General features: G+C 39.3%; 1 protein-coding gene across 1 annotated transcript in view; it reads right to left on the reverse strand.

Moving 5' to 3' along the window:
- The window catches only part of nxph2a (neurexophilin 2a), a 39,216-nt gene extending 21,714 nt beyond the window's left edge, over positions 1 to 17,502 (reverse strand). Inside the window, exons 1-2 of the mRNA XM_057853367.1 lie at positions 16,704 to 17,502; positions 16,449 to 16,615 (exon numbers count right to left, since the gene is read on the reverse strand). Of these exons, the coding sequence (XP_057709350.1) occupies positions 16,449 to 16,493 (45 nt within the window). The 5' untranslated portion in view covers positions 16,494 to 16,615; positions 16,704 to 17,502. The remainder of the gene's footprint in view (positions 1 to 16,448; positions 16,616 to 16,703) is intronic.
- Positions 17,503 to 19,293: the final 1,791 nt, after the last annotated feature.

Below are 19,293 nucleotides of genomic sequence, written 5' to 3' on the forward strand. Positions count from 1 at the left end.
TCCAAATTCATTTGAACTGGGAGAGTGGCAGTGACTGAGCGTTCATCCATTTGCTAACGCCCTCCCACTTCAAACGTTTACCAAGGTTAATTTCTTATTTTTGCAGTGTTGTACTGTAAGTGGTAATATACCAAAAGTAATGTTTAATTAAACAGTTCGTTTTTAGGGCAACTCTGGTTCGTCTAAGCAAGGATAAAGCCAACACTAATAAACAGACACATGTAAACATCCTATAAATGTCATCATATTCACTCTCAGTTCATTACTCGACCCTGGCTAATAGTCTTTTGTCCCCCCACAGTGTCAGCTAGGCACTTAAAACCTCAGGTAACCTAGTGTAAACTCTATAACATACTTCGTCAACTGTAATGCATCTGACTCATGGTGTACCTCAGTCTGATCTGGGCAAGGCTGATCTTCATACCTCAGGTGACATGTCTCACAATGTCTGATACCTTTACCCCATAGTTCTTGACTTCCATCCCTTCTTTAACTCATTGCCTGCCATTGCAGACGCTAGACTCCAATTCATTTACACATACGGGCAGAGGTGAACGTGGCTAGAATTTCTTGCTGGAACTCCCTGACTCCATTTTTTAAATCGGGGGTAGGGGGTTGTCAAACCTCCTAAAACCAACGAAATGCAAAAAATCAAGGGTTCAATTCTAGGCTCCGGCCTTCCTGTGTGGAGTTTCATGTTCACCCTGTGCCTGCGTGGGTTTTCGCAGGGTACTTCGGTTTCCCCCCACATCACAAAAACATGCATGGTAGGCTGATCGAACGCTCTGAATTGTCCCTAAGTATGACTGTGAGCGCGAATGATTGTTTGTCTCCTTGTGCCCCGCGATTGGCTGGCAACTGATTAAGGGTGTACCCTGCATATTGCCCATAGTTAGCTGGGATTGGCTTCAGCCCCCCGTGACCCTCGTGAGGATTAGCGGTTCAGAAAATGAATGAATGAAAGGTTTAACACATGCATTACAGTGGGGCAAATAAGTATTTAGTCAACCACCAATTGCGCAAGTTCTCCTACTTGAAAAGATTAGAGAGGCCTGTAATTGTCAACATGGGTAAACCTAAACCATGAGAGACAGAATGTGGAAAAAAAACAGACAATCACGTTGTTCGATTTTTAAAGAATTTATTTCCAAATTAGAGTAGAAAATAAGTATTTGGTCACCTACAAACAAGCAAGATTTCTGGCTGTCAAAGAGGTCTAACTTCTTCTAACGAGGTCTAACGAGGCTCAACTCGTTACCTGTATTAATGGCACCTGTTTTAACTCATTATCGGTATAAAAGACACCTGTCCAAAATCTCAGTCAGTCACACTCCAAACTCCACTATGGCCAAGACCAAATTCAATTCAATTCAATTCAATTCAATTCAATTCAATTCAATTCAATTTTATTTGTATAGCCCTATATCACAACAAGGTTGTCTCAAAGGCCTTTGCAGAGGCAATATGATACACAGTCAAAAACAGTAGATGAATTAAATAAAGTTCTAGTCCAAGTCCAAAGAGCTGTCGTAGTACACCAGAGACAAAATTGTAGACCTGCACCAGGCTGGGAAGACTGAATCTGGTAGGTAAAACGCTTGGTGTAAAGAAATCAACTGTGGGAGCAATTATTAGAAAATGGAAGACATACAAGACTACTGATAATCTCCCTCGATCTGGGGCTCCATGCAAGATCTCACCCCGTGGCGTCAGAAAGAACGGTGAGCAAAAATCCCAGAACCACACGGGGGGACCTAGTGAATGACCTACAGAGAGCTGGGACCACAGTAACAAAGGCTACTATCAGAAACACAATGCGCTGCCAGGGACTCAAATCCTGCACTGCCAGAAGTGTCCCCCTGCTGAAGAAAGTACACGTCCAGGCCAATCTGCGGTTCGCTAGACAGCATTTGGATGATCCAGACAGGGTACCCGCGGGTTATTAGAAGTATTAAAAAAGCAATGAATTTAGTTTTCCATTATTAAAGGTATTAAAAGTATTAAATTAGCTGTCGTAAGTCTGGAATTTTTTCACCGTGGTTTTAATTTTGAAGAACATTTCAGTGCAACCTAAATTATATCCGTGATGAAGTTGTTGTTTTTTTTTTTTTTTTAAATCCATAACGAAGACGCGTAGAATTTTTACGATCCACTGCACTACAAATCATAATGCACCTCGTGCGTGCGCGCTGTTGGCATCATTAGCATGAACATCACAACAGCAGGCAATCGCACAGTACTGTGTGCTAACGTAAGGAACTGCTCAGATGCCTTAGATGTAATGTTCGACGAAAGCCTCAACAAGACAACCAAGTCCAAACAGTTGGACCAGCATGTGAGGTATTGGATCGGCGACCAAGTCGCATCCAGATACTTTGGGTCGCAGTTTAGGGGTCATGCGAAGGCAGTGGACCTGCTTAACATTTCAAAGTAAGTTGCCAATTTCTCCAATTAAAATGTGTTAGATGCAATAATGTATTTCTGCACGGTTTGCCTTTCGAATGAATGTGAATTTCGTAGTTTTAACTCAAGAGTTAGCCATGTTCAATGGGGTATTGGCAGGTGCACTAGCCTTAGCATGGATAAACCGGAGTCGTAGATCAACAACTGTTGTGCCGAAAAATAGCCGCCTCGCGTGAAATGTCCCCTCTGATGGGAACGCTTATTTATAACGCTTTATTGAGCGTTTATTTTACTTGCTTATTTATTTTATTATTGAGCGCCCACACGTCACTCGTACAAACAGCTTTTTCGTACCAAACGACGGACATGGAAACGATTTTCTTGTACCGTGAATATGTATTATTTTACTCTGCCTGAACTAATAAATGTCATACCTTTGTGATTGTCATTTATATGGTCGTGAAAACCTGTAGACTAATACATTTCTGTTCAAAGGTGGTTATTTGGCCCAGTCCACGATTTGTTACTAAAATACAGTACTACTACTTATTTATTTACTTTATTTACTTTATTTATTTAAAACTGATTTTACAGTTGTAAATCCATTCCTGTAATGCGTCCATGAAAACATTTGATGTTTTCACCTCAATAAAGCGATATAAATAAGCGTTCCTGTCAGGGCGGACATTTTTCGGCACAACACCACCATCAACTTCAAATACACAACACGGTTGACACTATTATTGGAACGAGTGCGGGGTAACGTTGATCTGAATAACATGGCATGGTGATAGGCAAATTATAATGTAGGTGATAGTAAAACACCTCCTGGTATATTCAAAGGTTTTTTCTTGATTGAGAGAAGAGTATGGATTTTCTTTATCTGATTAAAAGAAATGTCTTCAATAGCTAACAAAGGATTAACATGTGTTTCGTATACTTGTACTGTGATTAGAAAAAAACAATTACCAAAGGAAATGGTCATGTGTAGCTTTTATATTTTGTGGTAATTAATGGTAAACTACTGCTATTTAGTGGCTGTTTTTTAAACTTTCACTGCCAATTGCAAGATTTTCCCAAGCACTTTACAGTTAAGGTGACGAACTTGACAATCACCAGTTAAGGTGACCAACTTGACAATCACCAACCTACCACCTTGACTAGGTCCTCTTAAAAGGGAAACCTGTTGTATTGCAAATGTAATTTCTGAAGTTGCTTAACAAAAATAGTGTAAAATCCATTTTACTGAAAGACCTTATATTTAAATGTGTTTTAATTGTATCTTCAGTAAATGTGCATTCTTTTGTCAAACACGTGGTAATTGAGGTTAAATTTGATGTTCAGTGCTTTATTTTTTTAATATGATTCAATATTATCTAAATAATGGGTGCGAGAAAAGTAAGAATTTTCAGTTGAAATGGCATTAAAAAAAGGTCTTAAAAGTCTTGAATTTAGATTTATCAATCATGGGGGGACCCTGCCAGAAGAGGACAGGGAGAATGTGTTATGGTCTGATGAAACCAAAATAGAACTTTTTGGTAGAAACACAGGTTCTCGTGTTTGGAGGAGAAAGAACACAGAATTACATCTGAAGAACACCATACCCACTGTGAAGCATGGGGGTGGAAACATCATGCTTTGGGGCTGTTTTTTTGCAAAGGGACCAGGAAGACTGATCTATGTAAAGGAAAGAATGAATGGGCCCATGTATCGAGAGATTTTGAGTGAAAATCTCCCTCCATCAGCAAGGGCATTGAAGATGAGACGTGGCTGGGTCTTTCATGACAATGATCCCAAACACACAGCCAGGGCAAAAAAAGAGTGGCTTCGTAAGAAGCATTTCAAGGTCCTGGAGTGGCCTAGCCAGTCTCCAGTTCTCAACCTGTGGAGGGAGTTGAAAGTTCGTGTTGCCCAACGACAGCCCCAAAACATCACTGCTCTAGAGGCGATCTGCATGGAGGAATGGGCCAAAATACCAGCAACAGTGTGTGAAAAGCTTGTGAAGAGTTACAGAAAACGTTTGGCCTCCGTTATTGCCAACAAAGGGTACATAACAAAGCACTGAGATGAGCTTTTGGTATTGACCAAATACTTATTTTCCACCATGATTTGCAAATAAATTCTTTAAAAATCAAACAATGTGATTTTCTGGGGGGGGGTTTCTTCCACATTCTGTCTCTCATGGTTGAGGTTTACCCATGTTGACAATTACAGGCATTTCTAATATTTTCAAGTAGGAGAAGTTGCACAATTAGTGGCTGACTAAATACTTATTTGCCCCACTGTAGGCTACTGCGGCTAAAACGGAGAGGGCGCTAGCTGCAAATCGCCCCTCTCAGGCTCCTCTTCCGCTCATCTCAGTCCCCTGTTTTGCACCCAACTCTCTTGGTGAAAAAGAACGTGCATTTGAACCAATCAGAGATAACTATCCTTGCTCATCACGTGTCAGTATGTCAGCCAATTGAACAGACAGCAGGGTCCATGTTTTTGTTATTGTTGTTGTTTTGCTACCTGTGACGCGACTTGTCAGAGGTAGAGAGAGAGAGACGCTGGAACGAACTACGTCAAAGAAATAAATGAATAATAAATATTGGTGGATGACGCTGCACAAGCTCTTTATTGGGCTTGTTGTTCACACTTGTGTATGTAAATCTGACATTAGTAGATTCTTATTGGAGATGCTTGTGTGGCAGCGTGGTAGTTTTTTTTTTGTGTTTGGACAGTTGCCGTCATATTTGCGGGATCAAAGTGGCGCTCTGGGCGGTTCCGCCTAATAAACTCATAGCGGAACTCCCTTCCGGCTCGTTCTGGTCCACTTTCACCCCTGCTTACGGGGCTGGCACTGAATGTACATTTGTTCATTCGCTGCTAGCCATTGCATTTCAAATGGATTGGAGGTCTACCTTTACTACTACATAGCCCTACATTTTAGATTTATATCCCGGTAAATCCCGTGTAAGGTGACGCAGGATTTACCCGTCTCATCTCTACACACATGGGAGGAGACGTCCCGGGAATAACCCGCGGGACACTTTCAGAGACAGAGGGAAGGTGGCTGGCGCGATTTTATAACCTGGATATTAGGTCATTTATTTATGGTATTTTGTAAAAGGAAAACATTATTCAGATGTTTGGGATGTAACTAAAGCAAAAAATAGCTGTGTTAAAGTCAAAGTTATGTTTGAAATGTATGCTTTCACAAAAAGCTCGATTTCTCTGTTTTTTCATCAGATATTGGAAAATTGCTCAAACTAAGCTATTTTCTTATGCTGATTTCCAAAGAATGGAAAAATATATGAACTTACTTTTTTTCCCTGCTGAAAGAAAAGAGTCTAATCTTTCTTTTGGTGAGTTCCTTGTTTATATAGCAATAGAAGAGAATTTTCTGTGGGAAAATCAGTCAAAATCCAGCAAAACGACCGGGAGCGAAGGGGATTGCGTGGGTGAAAATGGCTGGGAGTGAATGAGTTAAAAAAAAAAAAAAAAAAAAAAAAAAAAAAGACCCGGCCCATTAAATGCTGCGTAATATCCGTGTCAGTTGACCTGGGAAACTGCTTTCACACATAAGGGCTACCTGTTTAAATCCCTGGATTTATACAGTGTTCAGGTATGTGTGAAAAGGGGCTCATGTGGCAAACTCATGTTTATTCACAGCATAATTAAGTATATATTATATACGCTATATATCATCTATACACAGGTAGTCCATGGGCTACGACGTACCCAACTCACGTGATTTCGACTTTATGATGCCGGAGTCTCGTCCGCCTTTTTGTCTCTCGTCGATTTTTTTTTTAAGTCGTGTAAACAGTACCATATTTTACCTCACAGTATCTTATTTTTTACTACATTAATATGACTGTTCTGCACTTTGGTGAAATGTGTATTAGATTATAATGTTGACTTTTGTTTTGTAATGCATGCTATTATTTTGGCACAGGAAGCGTAAAGCAGCTTTTACTTCCACACGTTCCTCACAAAGAAGAATGTACGTGTGCACATGAAGAACAGTGTGCTTGCACACACGAGGAAGAGCGCATTTGATCCCACGAAGAAGTTGTGCAGCCGAGTGAGAGAGATAGGAAATAATACAGTTTAGCTTGCTTTCTGGCGAGGACTTAGATCCAACGTCTTGGCCAAGACAGTGCAATGACGTATAATACATATTTTTGGATTGTTATTTTGAGAATAAGGGGGTATTTAGGAGTACTTAAAGGGGTAATTCTGATTTACGCGGAAATTCGGGTTACGTCGCCAGCGTAGGAAAGGAACTCGTTCTTAACCCGGGAAGTACCTGTACTTATTGAATTTAACAATTATTTACCATAAAATCTGGTGGTGAAAAAGCTGATGTTGATTGTTGAGTCATAATTTTAGGGAATTATTCAGTAAGGGATAAACGCAGTGCATTATTTTGCTGGTGCATGCAAAATTTTTGTGGCATACGCATAACTTTGATATTTGTCGTTGCTCCTATGCTAATGTCACCAGGAAATAGTGGAGAGAGAACAAATTTTAGTGCTTGACTACCCATAATATTTCAGTAGACGTTTATGCACATTAACAAGCTTAATTGCCTCTGTATTAAATACTCCTGCATCTGGAGGGGAAATGTATAGTCACAAATAATTATTGCAACAATAGGAGCAATAGTTATAGTAATAAAATAACTATTGCAACTATTGTTACAATAGTTATAGTGGCGGGGAAATTCTGTACACGTGAATATAAAGCAGAAGTGGTTAGGAGTGGTCAACAAGCTCAAAGAGAACCGGGTAAAGTTCTTCCGGACACATAATCCCACGGTTTCAGTTGTCCCGTCTCTCCAGCGGGTGCTACTTTATTTTTGAAAAATAATTGTAACACAGACAGGGAATATCAATGCGTCAAATTGGGGCTCAAGTTGATTATGTGGTTAGGAATGAATAAAAATGAGTTGACCATTTCTGGTATTTTCTCAACACAATATGAGAATAGAAGGCTACCAGGTAATACAACAAAATCACAGTTCCTATTTCTGGAAAATACATGATGCTTGCGGTCAAGACAGCCTGAAGTGATGTACTTTTATTCATTTATTTATTTTTAAACAAGAACTAGTTGCAGTATATTTCCCGACCTGAGCCTTATTATAAAATACTACCTGGATGTTCATTATGTCACCCAACTGCAGGCATGCTACGATTTGCATGAATTATGGCATGAAGCTCTGCTTTAGCCAGCATGGATAATGTGATGTGACTTATTAGTCATGGAATAGCGTCTGCTTTTTGCCACCAAAACTTCCATCTTTCCTCTCTTGCTAGGATACAGGGTGGCATTTTTAAATGAGAAAAAATGATGTGCACCAACCAATTTCAGAGGCTACGTATGAGGAAGTCTACAGCACTCGCTCTGAGCCTGATGCGTTTTCTTCATGCAAATTCTTCCTGCAGTAGCAATGTACAGCAAATATGAAAAATACAACAGTGGACAAAAATGTCACCAAAGCAACATCTGCTCGTCAAATATTATTGTTCGTCACCCCGTCAAAATGGATTCGACATCTATTGCTGAAATCCATTAAAACCTGATCATTCAATGTTAGCCATCCAAGTTCAAATTGATTGAACGTCCATCACTTTTAGTGGGCAGCGAATGCGTTAATTTGCATTTGCGTTCTTATTTCCTTCTCTTAATCAATTAAGTTTCAGTGCTGAGAGTTTTATTGCAGTAGGTGTTTAGAAAGTGTTCACAACACTCTTGGACAGAAGCCTTCAGGTAAGGCGGATACTCACCGTTATCTCAACAGCTGCCACATGTGACAGCAGCAGAGCCAGAAACACTTCACGTTTTCGACAAGCGTTACCTTTCAACGCATCATCACTTTCATTTTAAGCCCCTTACACGGTCAAAGCGCCAAGTCCTGCGCAAGCTCCTGACACCTGCAGCACATCTCACAGTCTGATAGGAGGGATTGAAGGAGGTAATACCACCCTGAAACATATTATCATCCTGTGGACCACTTTGAAATGCATTTTGACTTTGTACATCATCAGAGATGAACTTGTAGAAATCCTTCACTAATACTTGAGAAGTTTTATTCTAAAATTCTAAAATGCTTAAGTGGTTCTTTTGTAGTTTGTTTCTGTTACCGTTCTCTTGTTCGTCTTCTAACTTAGTGTTGAAACATTCAGCCACGGATACGAATGTTTTAACTTTAAACATTTTTGGGTGGAATTTGCTCGTGAGGGCATTAAGTGAATTTTGACAGAACAATTGTTTCTGTAGCAATACAGATTGCGCCACAGTTGATTTCACACAAGTCGCTCGCTTTGAAGAAGAAACGCAAGCGAGTAAAAACGTGGCTTCCTTTTTCTCTTGGTGGCTGTGAAGACAAGCACTTCACAAGTCATAAATACAGACAGAGGGGAGCTGACGGCTCTTCAGCAGGCCTGGAAATGACAAGCTGAAAGAAAAAAAGAAGGCCTCAAAGCTCACAGGACAGACGAAGGGAAAAGCAAAAGTGAGCGTAATCAGAAAGGAGATTTATTGTACTTATTGTAAAGCTGTCACACCTGTCTTTTACAGAAAAGTTTCACGGCTTTAATTAAACTAGTCGATCATTTTTCAAAGCTTTGGCATGAGGTAGCTATGCCAGCTTCACTCTAGTGGTAATTAGGAACTTCTGATGTCATGTATTCTCGGGTAATATTGGAGGATTAAAAACTCCATTATCTAGCAGGATTAAGTTTTTCGTCTCATTTTGTATTATTTTTCAATACAACAATGCATGCTACTGTCTAAAATCCAGTCAATTAGCGGACATTTGTTTGAATTCTTACTCATTCACTGGACTTGACAGAAATAGTCATCATTTTAAACGGGACAGGTGGCATTGAATGTTCCTGTTTCAGTGGCACTGAGTATAATAGACCATTTGGACTGGAAGAGGCTGGCAGGAATTGTTCGATTGCTGCCAACTCTGCCATTCCAAATGAATTGGAAGTCTATCGCCGTCAATGACAGCTAAAGAGTTAACAGTAAATATTTTCATATTTATTATTTATTTGAATTTGATTAAAATGTAGGGGTGCGTGTGTGAGCACCCGCGTTTTTCTGTCTTTCGTAGTGGAGAAGTAGACGCCAATTTTTGCTCTCTACGTAGATATCCAATTTACTGCTAAGTTTTTTCCAGTCACTCACACCCTTGCGAAACAAATCCTCACTTTGATCAGTGTGAAAATAGCCGCATGCAAAACAGGTGACGGCATCCTTTTTGACTGAATATTCCAGGCAGGAATATTTATAATAATACGTTGAAAATGAATATTTTTTTGTTTCCCATCATTTTTTAGGGGAATTCTTAATCAGGCTGCTTAGGACAGCTATGCTTTTGGCCAAGATCAGTGTCCATTGCATTTGGTACACCCAGTGGTGGTTGTGTTGGACAATTAGCGTCTTTAGTGGGGGAAACTGAAAGTCCGTTCACCATTTTGGTGGTGCGCTCTGGCGTTTCATGGTCCACATCTTCAACCTTGGTTCCCACTCAGTAGTTGTTGTCGCTTTTGAAAGCTTAGGTTTGAAAAAACTATGTCATTATCCATCTTGCCTCTTCTGTCCTCAAGTAGGTTTGGATAAGTAAAGCAAATGACTGTCTCTAAGGTGCTAGTCACATGATTTGTTCGAAAAAAATTTTTTTTTTTAATTTTAACTTTTTTTTTTCCCTTTCATTCATTGTTTTGTTTGTTTTATTGTTTTACAACTTTTATAGACATTTTACCGGAAAAGTCTTAATTTTAAATTCATATACATAGGAACGTCAATTACATGAAATGACATATTTTCAGCCATTGGGGGGGGGCTATGCCCCGCCAGCCCCCAATTAATCTTTGCAAATGGTTTCCAACCTTGATAGAGCCAGGGCTTCCATTTTAAATATTTTAGAGAAATCTGGCACACAACCAAATGAGAATGTCAGAAAAAGCATGAAATATCGACCAAAGTTGTGTTTAAAACTTTTAAAACCCCAATACAGTATAGTACTTGACATTTATGTTTCATCCCATTAATAATCCGATCAAATTACGAACTGTAGAATCAACAATTGTTCTTCTTGATATTAAGTCCCTTTATGATCTGATAATAAGATGAAAAAAATGAATGTGAGACTTGCGACAGTACCATGCTGCATTGTGGGTTGAATCATTTTGAACACAACAGTATGTCTCTATTTACTCACAAATTGACTTACACAGTGTGAAATGTTTCCCGTTTATTTGAATAAAAAGCATTCATTATTTGTATGACTAGCAAGAGACAGATGCGCAAAAACCTTGACATCAACGCGCATAAAAAAATTGCTTGCTTTTAATTCTTATTTTTTTATTTTTTTAAAAACACATTTAGTGAAATTAGATCATTCATTTACCGCAGCAGCCTTAATTAACTCCTATGGCACATTTGTGTGCAATAATCACTTAACCATGAGCATCTAAGACCATGTAATCAGTATTCCATTCGAATGAGTTAAAAAAGTAATTTCCCCTTCTTCGCATTGCTATATTTAAGGTACTTTACAATAATTTAGCACGTCTGCTGCATTAGTGAGTAACAACATAGTTCAGAATTTTTCACTTCTAGCAACTTTTTGCATTTTTTCCTGTTGTCTTGATCTTAACAACATGATGCTTCAGCTCCACTACTTTCTCCATTTTCTCACGTTGCAGCGCTGCAGTGAAACGCATTAAGTGGCTAAGTTCCCTGTGACGATGTGCATCAGAGGGCGCCGTAATGGTCCTGACCCTGCAGAGTAGTAATGGCAACGCTGTAAGATAGCCGAAGCTGGGATCTAACGTTGCCGCGGGCTGCCATAAAAATTCATAGCTGTGGACCAAGATCAGGAAACTCAACATCATATTAAACATAATGGATCCTGCAGCAGAGCAGAGAGTGTGAAGTACTCCTAAAGAAGGGCTCGGCAGCGTTGGCGCATCACATCACAAGACCAATCATGCCGCTCCTAATTGTTTGACTCAAGTCCTTAATTGTCCATCTCGCCGCCCCTGTGAACATCATTGTCAATGCAAAGGGCAAACGTGTCACACCTATGAATCACATTTAACTTCCTTCCTTTTGTTTTAACCCTCCACAGGGCACTCATTTAACTCTTTGGCTGCCACTGAATGATTTGCCCCTCGCAGTCAAACAATAATAATAATTTAGCCCTGCTGTCCATATGTGTGGACATCACATTTTCGGTTATATAGGCCACACTTGTATAACAAACATTAATAGTGTGGCCTACATGCCAACTCTTAATCAATATTACATTATTCTTTATTAATGAATTTTTATATTTTTCACATTTCTTTATGAACAATCACATTGCCGACGATAGAAGTCCAATTCATTTAAACTGGGAAGACCGTTATTGAGTGCTCATCCTTCAGTTCCATTCACGGTGCAAGACATCAAATCCATTTTGGGTTGGACGTCTAGCGCCGTCAATTGCAGCCAATGTGTTAAATGAGTGTCCTAAAAAGAGTTTAATCTTAAGTGAAATATAATTCTATACATAAAGTAAGACTTCGTTGTCTTTTTGTTGTGTCGTCTTCGTCAACGATGACGATAACGAAAATATTTCGTCACCGAACACTTTTTTCATGATGAGACGATAACAAGCTAAAGACGCGTTTTGGGTGATCAAAACATAACGAGTCAAATGTCAGTTTTCGTCGGACGATAACGATACGAAAATGCAGAATTGTTTCCGTCAAATGCTCACAATATGTGACATTTTATGTGTAGTTAGCCTGTATCGTAGCGTCGGTTTGGAGGTGGGGTACAGCACGTCACTCATGTGACGTGCTGTACCCCCCCAGTCCCTCACCAATGCAGTGTCCCCTCCACTTCAAGGCTTGCACACACGGTAAGATTTGTTTTCTTATCTTGGCCAGAGAGAATATGCAATATTGCTTTAGCCTTTAAAGGTCTGTGCTGAGTGATCATCACACACTAAATGTAACCCATAGCGTTAGTATAGCATTCGCGATAGAATTAGGCTAATGCTAACGACGAGCGTTCTCTTAAACTCTCGGACAACTTTTTTTTTTACATAAGGTTCGTCCAGGTGGGTATAATTAATTGAAAATAATGTAATGTTTTCCTGCTGAGTGTGTATTGTCACTAAGTTGGCGTTGTCCTTGTAGACGCTACAATATGTGCTTGTCTGTCAATGTTCGTTCGAAATAGTAGGAATAGGAAACCTTTATTTATTTATTTTTGGAGTAATTTTTTTCATTTTAAAGAAAAAAATTTAGTAAAAATCGACTAAAATTAGCCAAAATTAGTCTTGATTTTTCCTCAACAAAACAAAAACATTTTGAGATGACTAAAATATGACTGAGACTAATAGCTACTATTGTCCAAAAGACTAAGATGAAAATTAAAAGAGGTGCCAAAAACAACACTGGTAAGAGATTAGTTGTCAGCCTCTCTCAGTCAAAATGGAATGGACATCTAGCGCCTTCAGTGGCAGCCAATTATTTAAATGAGCGCCCGGTAAAGAACCAATGACAAAAAATAGTCACTTGTCCTGTAAGGGGTTGAGACTTTTATCGTGAATTGATTGCCACTAAACACAATTACGCCCTATAATTGGAAAAGAAATAGATTGCGGCGCTCCAAACGGTCAATACCAGCCGGAGCGGCTTTGATGGTTTCAACCTGCGGAGATGAGAACCTTTGCTGTGTACGCGTGGGACAAAAGTGAGGATGAGGACTGTAAATGCCACAGACAATATTGTTTAGGAGGGATTACACAGCCAAGCCTTGTGGCCTAAAGCTTGCGACCCCAATATAAGCAAAGATTCACATCAAGTTCCCAAATGATTCCTGGAAGGCGCCACATGCATGCGAGCAATGCCCTTTAATGCCACAAATCCATGCTTAATCACATCCACAGAGATTTCACTGGCTTGCCTGCCTTTTCCATCTCATATTCTACACGATTGCTGTGCTTGCCTTTCAAAAACTCAAAACTCCAGTTCCGCTTCTTTTTTTCTCTCTTTCTTGCTCGCTTTCTTACAAACCAAATCCTGAGAGAGGTGGATGTGAAGACCCGGTAGAGCCGTGATGTGAAGGGTATAAACACATTTCTTATTGTCCATCGGGAAGGGAAGGAGTCGGGGGTGGGGCTAGGGTGGACGCAGGGGTAGAGACGAGGACCTTATCACAGCCTGGCAGCTCTGTAATTCGGCGCCATGATAAAATGGCGGCACGGAAAACCTTACAAGGCTGGCACAATCCAAAGACGGATTAGGTTTTTCTGACATAAGCTTCCTGAAAAACTAATCAATCAGCCTATGCGGTATTATCACAAGCGTGAGATTAAAGAGCTGCTCCTAATCCCCCGCACTGTACATTTTTATTACACTTCTTAGTGTTAGCTGCGTTTAAATACACAATATATAAATAATATAATAAAAGCTAATTGAGCAGAAGGGTTAGAGTGTCCTTAGAGAGGGACTTTCAGAGCATTTGTGTTTTGTTATGAAGAATAGGATCAAGCTGTTGTCCTTGCCCAAAGTGCTTTTCGACTTTGAACGGAGGCCTTATTGTCTTCCTTTACTACAATGTCAGTAGTTTAAACGGAAGCGGAACCAAATTGCAGCAGGGTATCGGTGATTTTTTGGGGTCGAAGGAAATCAACAAGAGCGTAAAATCGCAGCCAACTCCCGTGAGAAATGACACATAATCCGTGAAATCAGCGCACATCAAAGTTGGGGATGAACTCCGAGCATGTCGCTCTAGAGACGCTTGCGAGTAAACAGCTCAGCTTCATCTCTTGAACGAGTTACAGGACTGTGGAAGTGGAACGCGGGTCTTCTTGGCCATGAGAAGTGACGCTTTGCTGTGACGTAGCAATACAGTTAGACCACAGGTGTCAAACTTGTAGCCAGAGGTCAGATTTGAATATGATTATAAACATTCAGAGTAGACCAAAAAAGTAAATGTAATGCATCTATTTCATGATTTAAATCATATATACGTGTGTAGTCTTCCATGAAAGATGGAGGATTCAATTCAAAATGTTTTTTAAAAAGAATCATTATAATAAAAAAAATAATAGAATATTATCAACAACGTACAACAACAATGTATTATTATATTCTCTCTTTTTCTTATATTATTATATCATATATATATATATATATATATATATATATATATATATATATATAAATGGATATATATATAGTATTATTATTATCAACAATGTATCAAAATTGTTGTTGATGCATTTAATAATCGATTAACTGTCAATTAGTTGAGTAATTGTGGCAGTGCTATTTGGCAATCCGAAGGGAAACATAACTACGATGTGTTCCGCGACAAAGATGAGTTTGACACCCCTGCGTTAGACAAAATGGTCTAACAGACTTCAATGTCACCTTCGGCTCCGCTTTGAACAGCGCTAAAGACGACTTCTTGCCTGAATGCAATCAGTGAATTAAAGGCGGGGCAGGCGGAATGAAGATGGATGAGAGCTTCTTCTCAGTATGTTGTATGTAAATTGTTGTGCTGTCATTACACGGGGGATAACTACAGCAGATGTCACGAGAAAGAATGGATTCTCCCAGGATGGCACTGACCCGCTTATTTGTCCCTGGGGGCAACGCACAGATGTCATGACCGGGGTTACGTTTTCACACTTTTCCTCATATTCCGAGTGCTTCTGTAAAAGTGACATTTACCGAGTAGCTAGCAACACCCAAACACATTTGAGAGTCCTATCATAATGGAATTTAAAGTGGTGAGAGCTTTCTTTGAGCTATGATGTGGTCTTTAAGGGTATTTCAGCCCTCAGAGGTTAAGGCTGATAAAGGCCAATGTGTCTGTCCCTAGTCAGACTGGTGAGTCTGCACCCACTGAAGCATGTGAAGGAGCCACTCCAGGGAAACAGTCTGTCGCTTGCTCTGGAGGCACAGTTTTTCATCGACTAAAACACGGCTGTAGCTACATCTGCGCGCTCAAAGGCAGCGTTTAAGAAAACCCTCTCCGAGCACCAATGTGAAGAACTCCGTTTTCTATCCGAATGTGATTGCGCCGACAGGCCCTTCAAACCAACACAATCCTGATAAAGCCTACTTTGTTATCAGCTACCTACATCAGCCGCTTCCAGAGAAAATGTGAGAATAAAGACCTTTGAAAGATTTGGTTATCTCCTTGGAGAGCTTATTAGTGCAATCAAAACAGATGAGTTTTAGAAAATAAATCTCCAGTAAATACGAAGCATTCACTGGGACTGATGATTGCAACAGATAATCACAATACCGTTTTTTTCACCATGTAGCAATTAGAGCACTAATGCTTTTATGTTTCACACCTCCTGTAGTGGGTGTTTCTTAAGAAGTCAACATTTTTAAAAACATCCATAATGAATGTTGTGCGAATGCTAAAACCGGAATACAACTGACTACATAAAGAATAAACAAAAGTAAATATATTGTTTCTGACCAGTTTGGAATGGAATAAATGAAAAGACTATGAACACTGTCAAAATGGCAAACAATTCAAAAATAAGTATTTTGCACCCTAAACATGCGTAACCATCTGAAAACTACTTTAACGTAAAAAAAGATGTGCCACGACTTTCACCGCTATACGCTTAAATAGTCTTCATACCAAATTAAAAAATGCACATTTTTGTGTAATCAAATACATGGATATTGTTGAAAATACATAACACTGTAATTAAATGATCAAAGAGAGCACACTGACTCAGCGGTGATACACAATTAAATACATTACAGTTCATTTTGATTCCAGAAAACACTTCACATAATTGACAATAGACAAAAAAAAAAAAAAAAAAAACATTTTCTGGAACTAAATGAAAAAAAAAAACAACATGTATCTATATTTAAACAATCTTGAGTTAAATATGTGATATTTGTAAAGCTCTGAGTACCATTTAAAATTTCCAAAAACCTTCAAACCCCTTAAGGGTGTATTCCCTGGAAAAAAAAAAAAAAAAAACTCATTTGTCCAAAAAGTCTCACCTGGTGCAGGAGTAGAAGAAAGAGGAATATTTGCAGGGCTCCCATCTTTAGTGATTGTTGAAGGGTGTGGGTATGTATTAATTAAGAAGAGCAACGATTAAATCCTCCTGAAGATGTGAAGAATTGGGGCAGACCCACATGTGCCGCTCAAACATCTCTGTTGTCAACTGTAGGAGAAAAAAAGTGTACAATAAAACATTTACTACTTAAACATTAAAAAGAACATTAAAATGGGCTTCGTGGCTTTGAACTCACCTTTTTCTTTAAATGTAATCGCTCACTTAATTGGCCAAAGCATCTCGCGTCATCCTGCTTCAATCCACTTTGTTCAAAGTGTCCAAAATCCTGGCTTCTCTACAAAAGCGTGCTACATGGATCGAGTCACTCGATTAACACAATGGCCCAAACTGTACATCAAATCGACACAGAATGGAAACGATCCTTCCCCGTTACTTAATCCCGACAAATGCTTGAATTGGAGGAGGCTGTCAAGTGAAGTATCCCACAGTGCGCGCGCCGTGCGCTCTCTGAACTCAGCACGATCCACTGCGCGTCTTCACAATCCTCACACACCCGCACTGCATCTACAATACAAGACACTCACGTGCTCGCCGCCACTGCGACCACCTTTTGTTAGGAGGGAACAAGTCGACTGATGAGATTTAACCCTTCAGAGACACATTTATTCAATTTCTGATCATCTTTTTTGCCCACTTCCAAGCATAGGAAAACACCTAATCATGGCGTTTTTACAATCTAGATTATCTCTGTAAGAACTGTGAAACTTCAAATTGTTTTATTGGGGCATTAAGAATTAAATGTATACTTGTGTTATGATAAAATGACAAAATAGTGGCATTCTATTGAGAGGGTCAACAGCAGTGCCGAAGAAGTGAACTTGTCTGCCAGACAGAGAAATATAACTGTGGCGACCTCATGTGGCCATTATGAAAAATGGTCTTTAATACATTAAAAGGGATAGAAATCAGTGCTAGTGTTGCACCGATACCATTTTTTTTGGCCCTGATACCGATACTTGGCTCTGCAGTATCTGCCGAGACCGATATCATATCGATACCGCTTTGTTTGAAACGTGTGTGTACTCTACCGTTCAAAAGTTTGGGTTCTTCCCAAACTTTTGAACCTTAGCTTATACATATGGCGGAAAACACAGACAAGACTGAAAAAGCAGTTTCTGCTCTTGTACTCCTCTTTAAAAGAAACTGCTGTATTTTAAACTAAAACAACTGTTGTGTTTGATAGAACAATATGTCAATATGCTGCAATAGCAGATTCATGGCCGTTAACACCCCAAACTATTTTTAATTTGTCCGTTTTACCCTGAAAACCCCCATTTACAGACGTCGCGCAACCGCTTTTGTTTCAACCCAGCCATAAAATGAAGGTAATTAATTATATTTACTATTCAAAATGTCTGTCATTTTCAGCTTACAATCATTAATTGATGTCACATATTTCGTAAAAAAAAAAAAAAAAAAAAAAAAAAAAAAGACTAAAAAATATTCACTCACATATTTTAAACTTTTAAACTAATTATGTCACAATGAAAAAAATGGCATCTGTAAAAAAGTCACGGATATCTACCTCATAACAATCGCTTAATTGTATGTTTTTTGTTACCGTCTCATTTTCTCCAAGATGTTAGATGATAAATAATCGATCCAAACAAAGAAAAATAGAGAAAAAAAAAACATTTAAAAGGGTAAATACAGTGGGGAAAATAAGTATTTAGTCAACCACTAATTGTGCAAGTTCTCCTACTTGAAAATATTAGTGGGGCCTGTAATTGTCGACATGGGTAAACTTCAATCATGAGAGACAGAATTTGGAAAGAAAAAAAAAAAAGAAAAAAAAAAAACAGAAAATCACATTGTTTGATTTTTAAAGAAATTATTTGCAAATCATGGTGGAAAATAAGTATTTGGTCAATACCAAAAGTTCATCTCAATTCTTTGTTATGTACCCTTTGTTGGCAATAACGGAGGCCAAACGTTTTCTGTAACTCTTCAAGAGCTTTTCACACACTGTTGCTGGTATTTTGGCCCATTCCTAAATGCAGATCTCCTCTAGAGCAGTGATGTTTTGAGGCTGTCGTTGAGCAACCGGACTTTCAACTCCCTCCACAGATTTTCTTTGGGGTTGAGATCTGGAGACTGGCTAGGCCACTCCAAGACCTTGAAATGCTTTTTACAAAGCCACTCCTTTGTTGCCCTGACTGTGTGTGTGGGATCATTGTCATGCTGAAAGACCCAGCCACGTCTCATCTTGAATGCCCTTGCTGATGGAAGGAGATTTTCACTCAAAATCTCTCCAGCCATGGCCCCATTCATTCTTTCCTTTACACAGATCAGTCGTTCTGGTCCCACCCATCCTTTGAAATAAGGAACTGTTCCGAATTGGGAATTAAAAGTTGCGTTCCGTATTGAACCAAAACGGAAAATATATAAATAGATACATTTCTATGCATTTTAGGATATTTAGGGATGTCCCTTTTTTTTCACCGCCTGTACGGCTTTGGCCGGGAGGAGGGCGTCCCTTATTTCTATTTCTGAAAAGTGGCAACAATACTTTGGAAACGGGTATCAAATTACTGCAGCATTTCTTTCAGTAAAAGACAATAAAAGTAGCTGGTGAACTGACCAGCGTCCAGCCGGTCCAGCTCCCTTCCTCTGGACAGCAGTCCTGCTGTTGCAGCCTCAAACTCTTTGTGTTCATTCACATGTTTCGTCTTCAAATGTTTTATCAAGTTCGAGGTACTGAAACTGGCCGATTTAACTCCACCTATCGAAATTTTCAGGCCGCAAATCTTGCATGCAGCCATTGG

This window comes from Corythoichthys intestinalis, chromosome 12 (assembly GCF_030265065.1).
Source record: "Corythoichthys intestinalis isolate RoL2023-P3 chromosome 12, ASM3026506v1, whole genome shotgun sequence".
In the NCBI taxonomy this organism is placed as follows: domain Eukaryota; kingdom Metazoa; phylum Chordata; class Actinopteri; order Syngnathiformes; family Syngnathidae; genus Corythoichthys; species Corythoichthys intestinalis.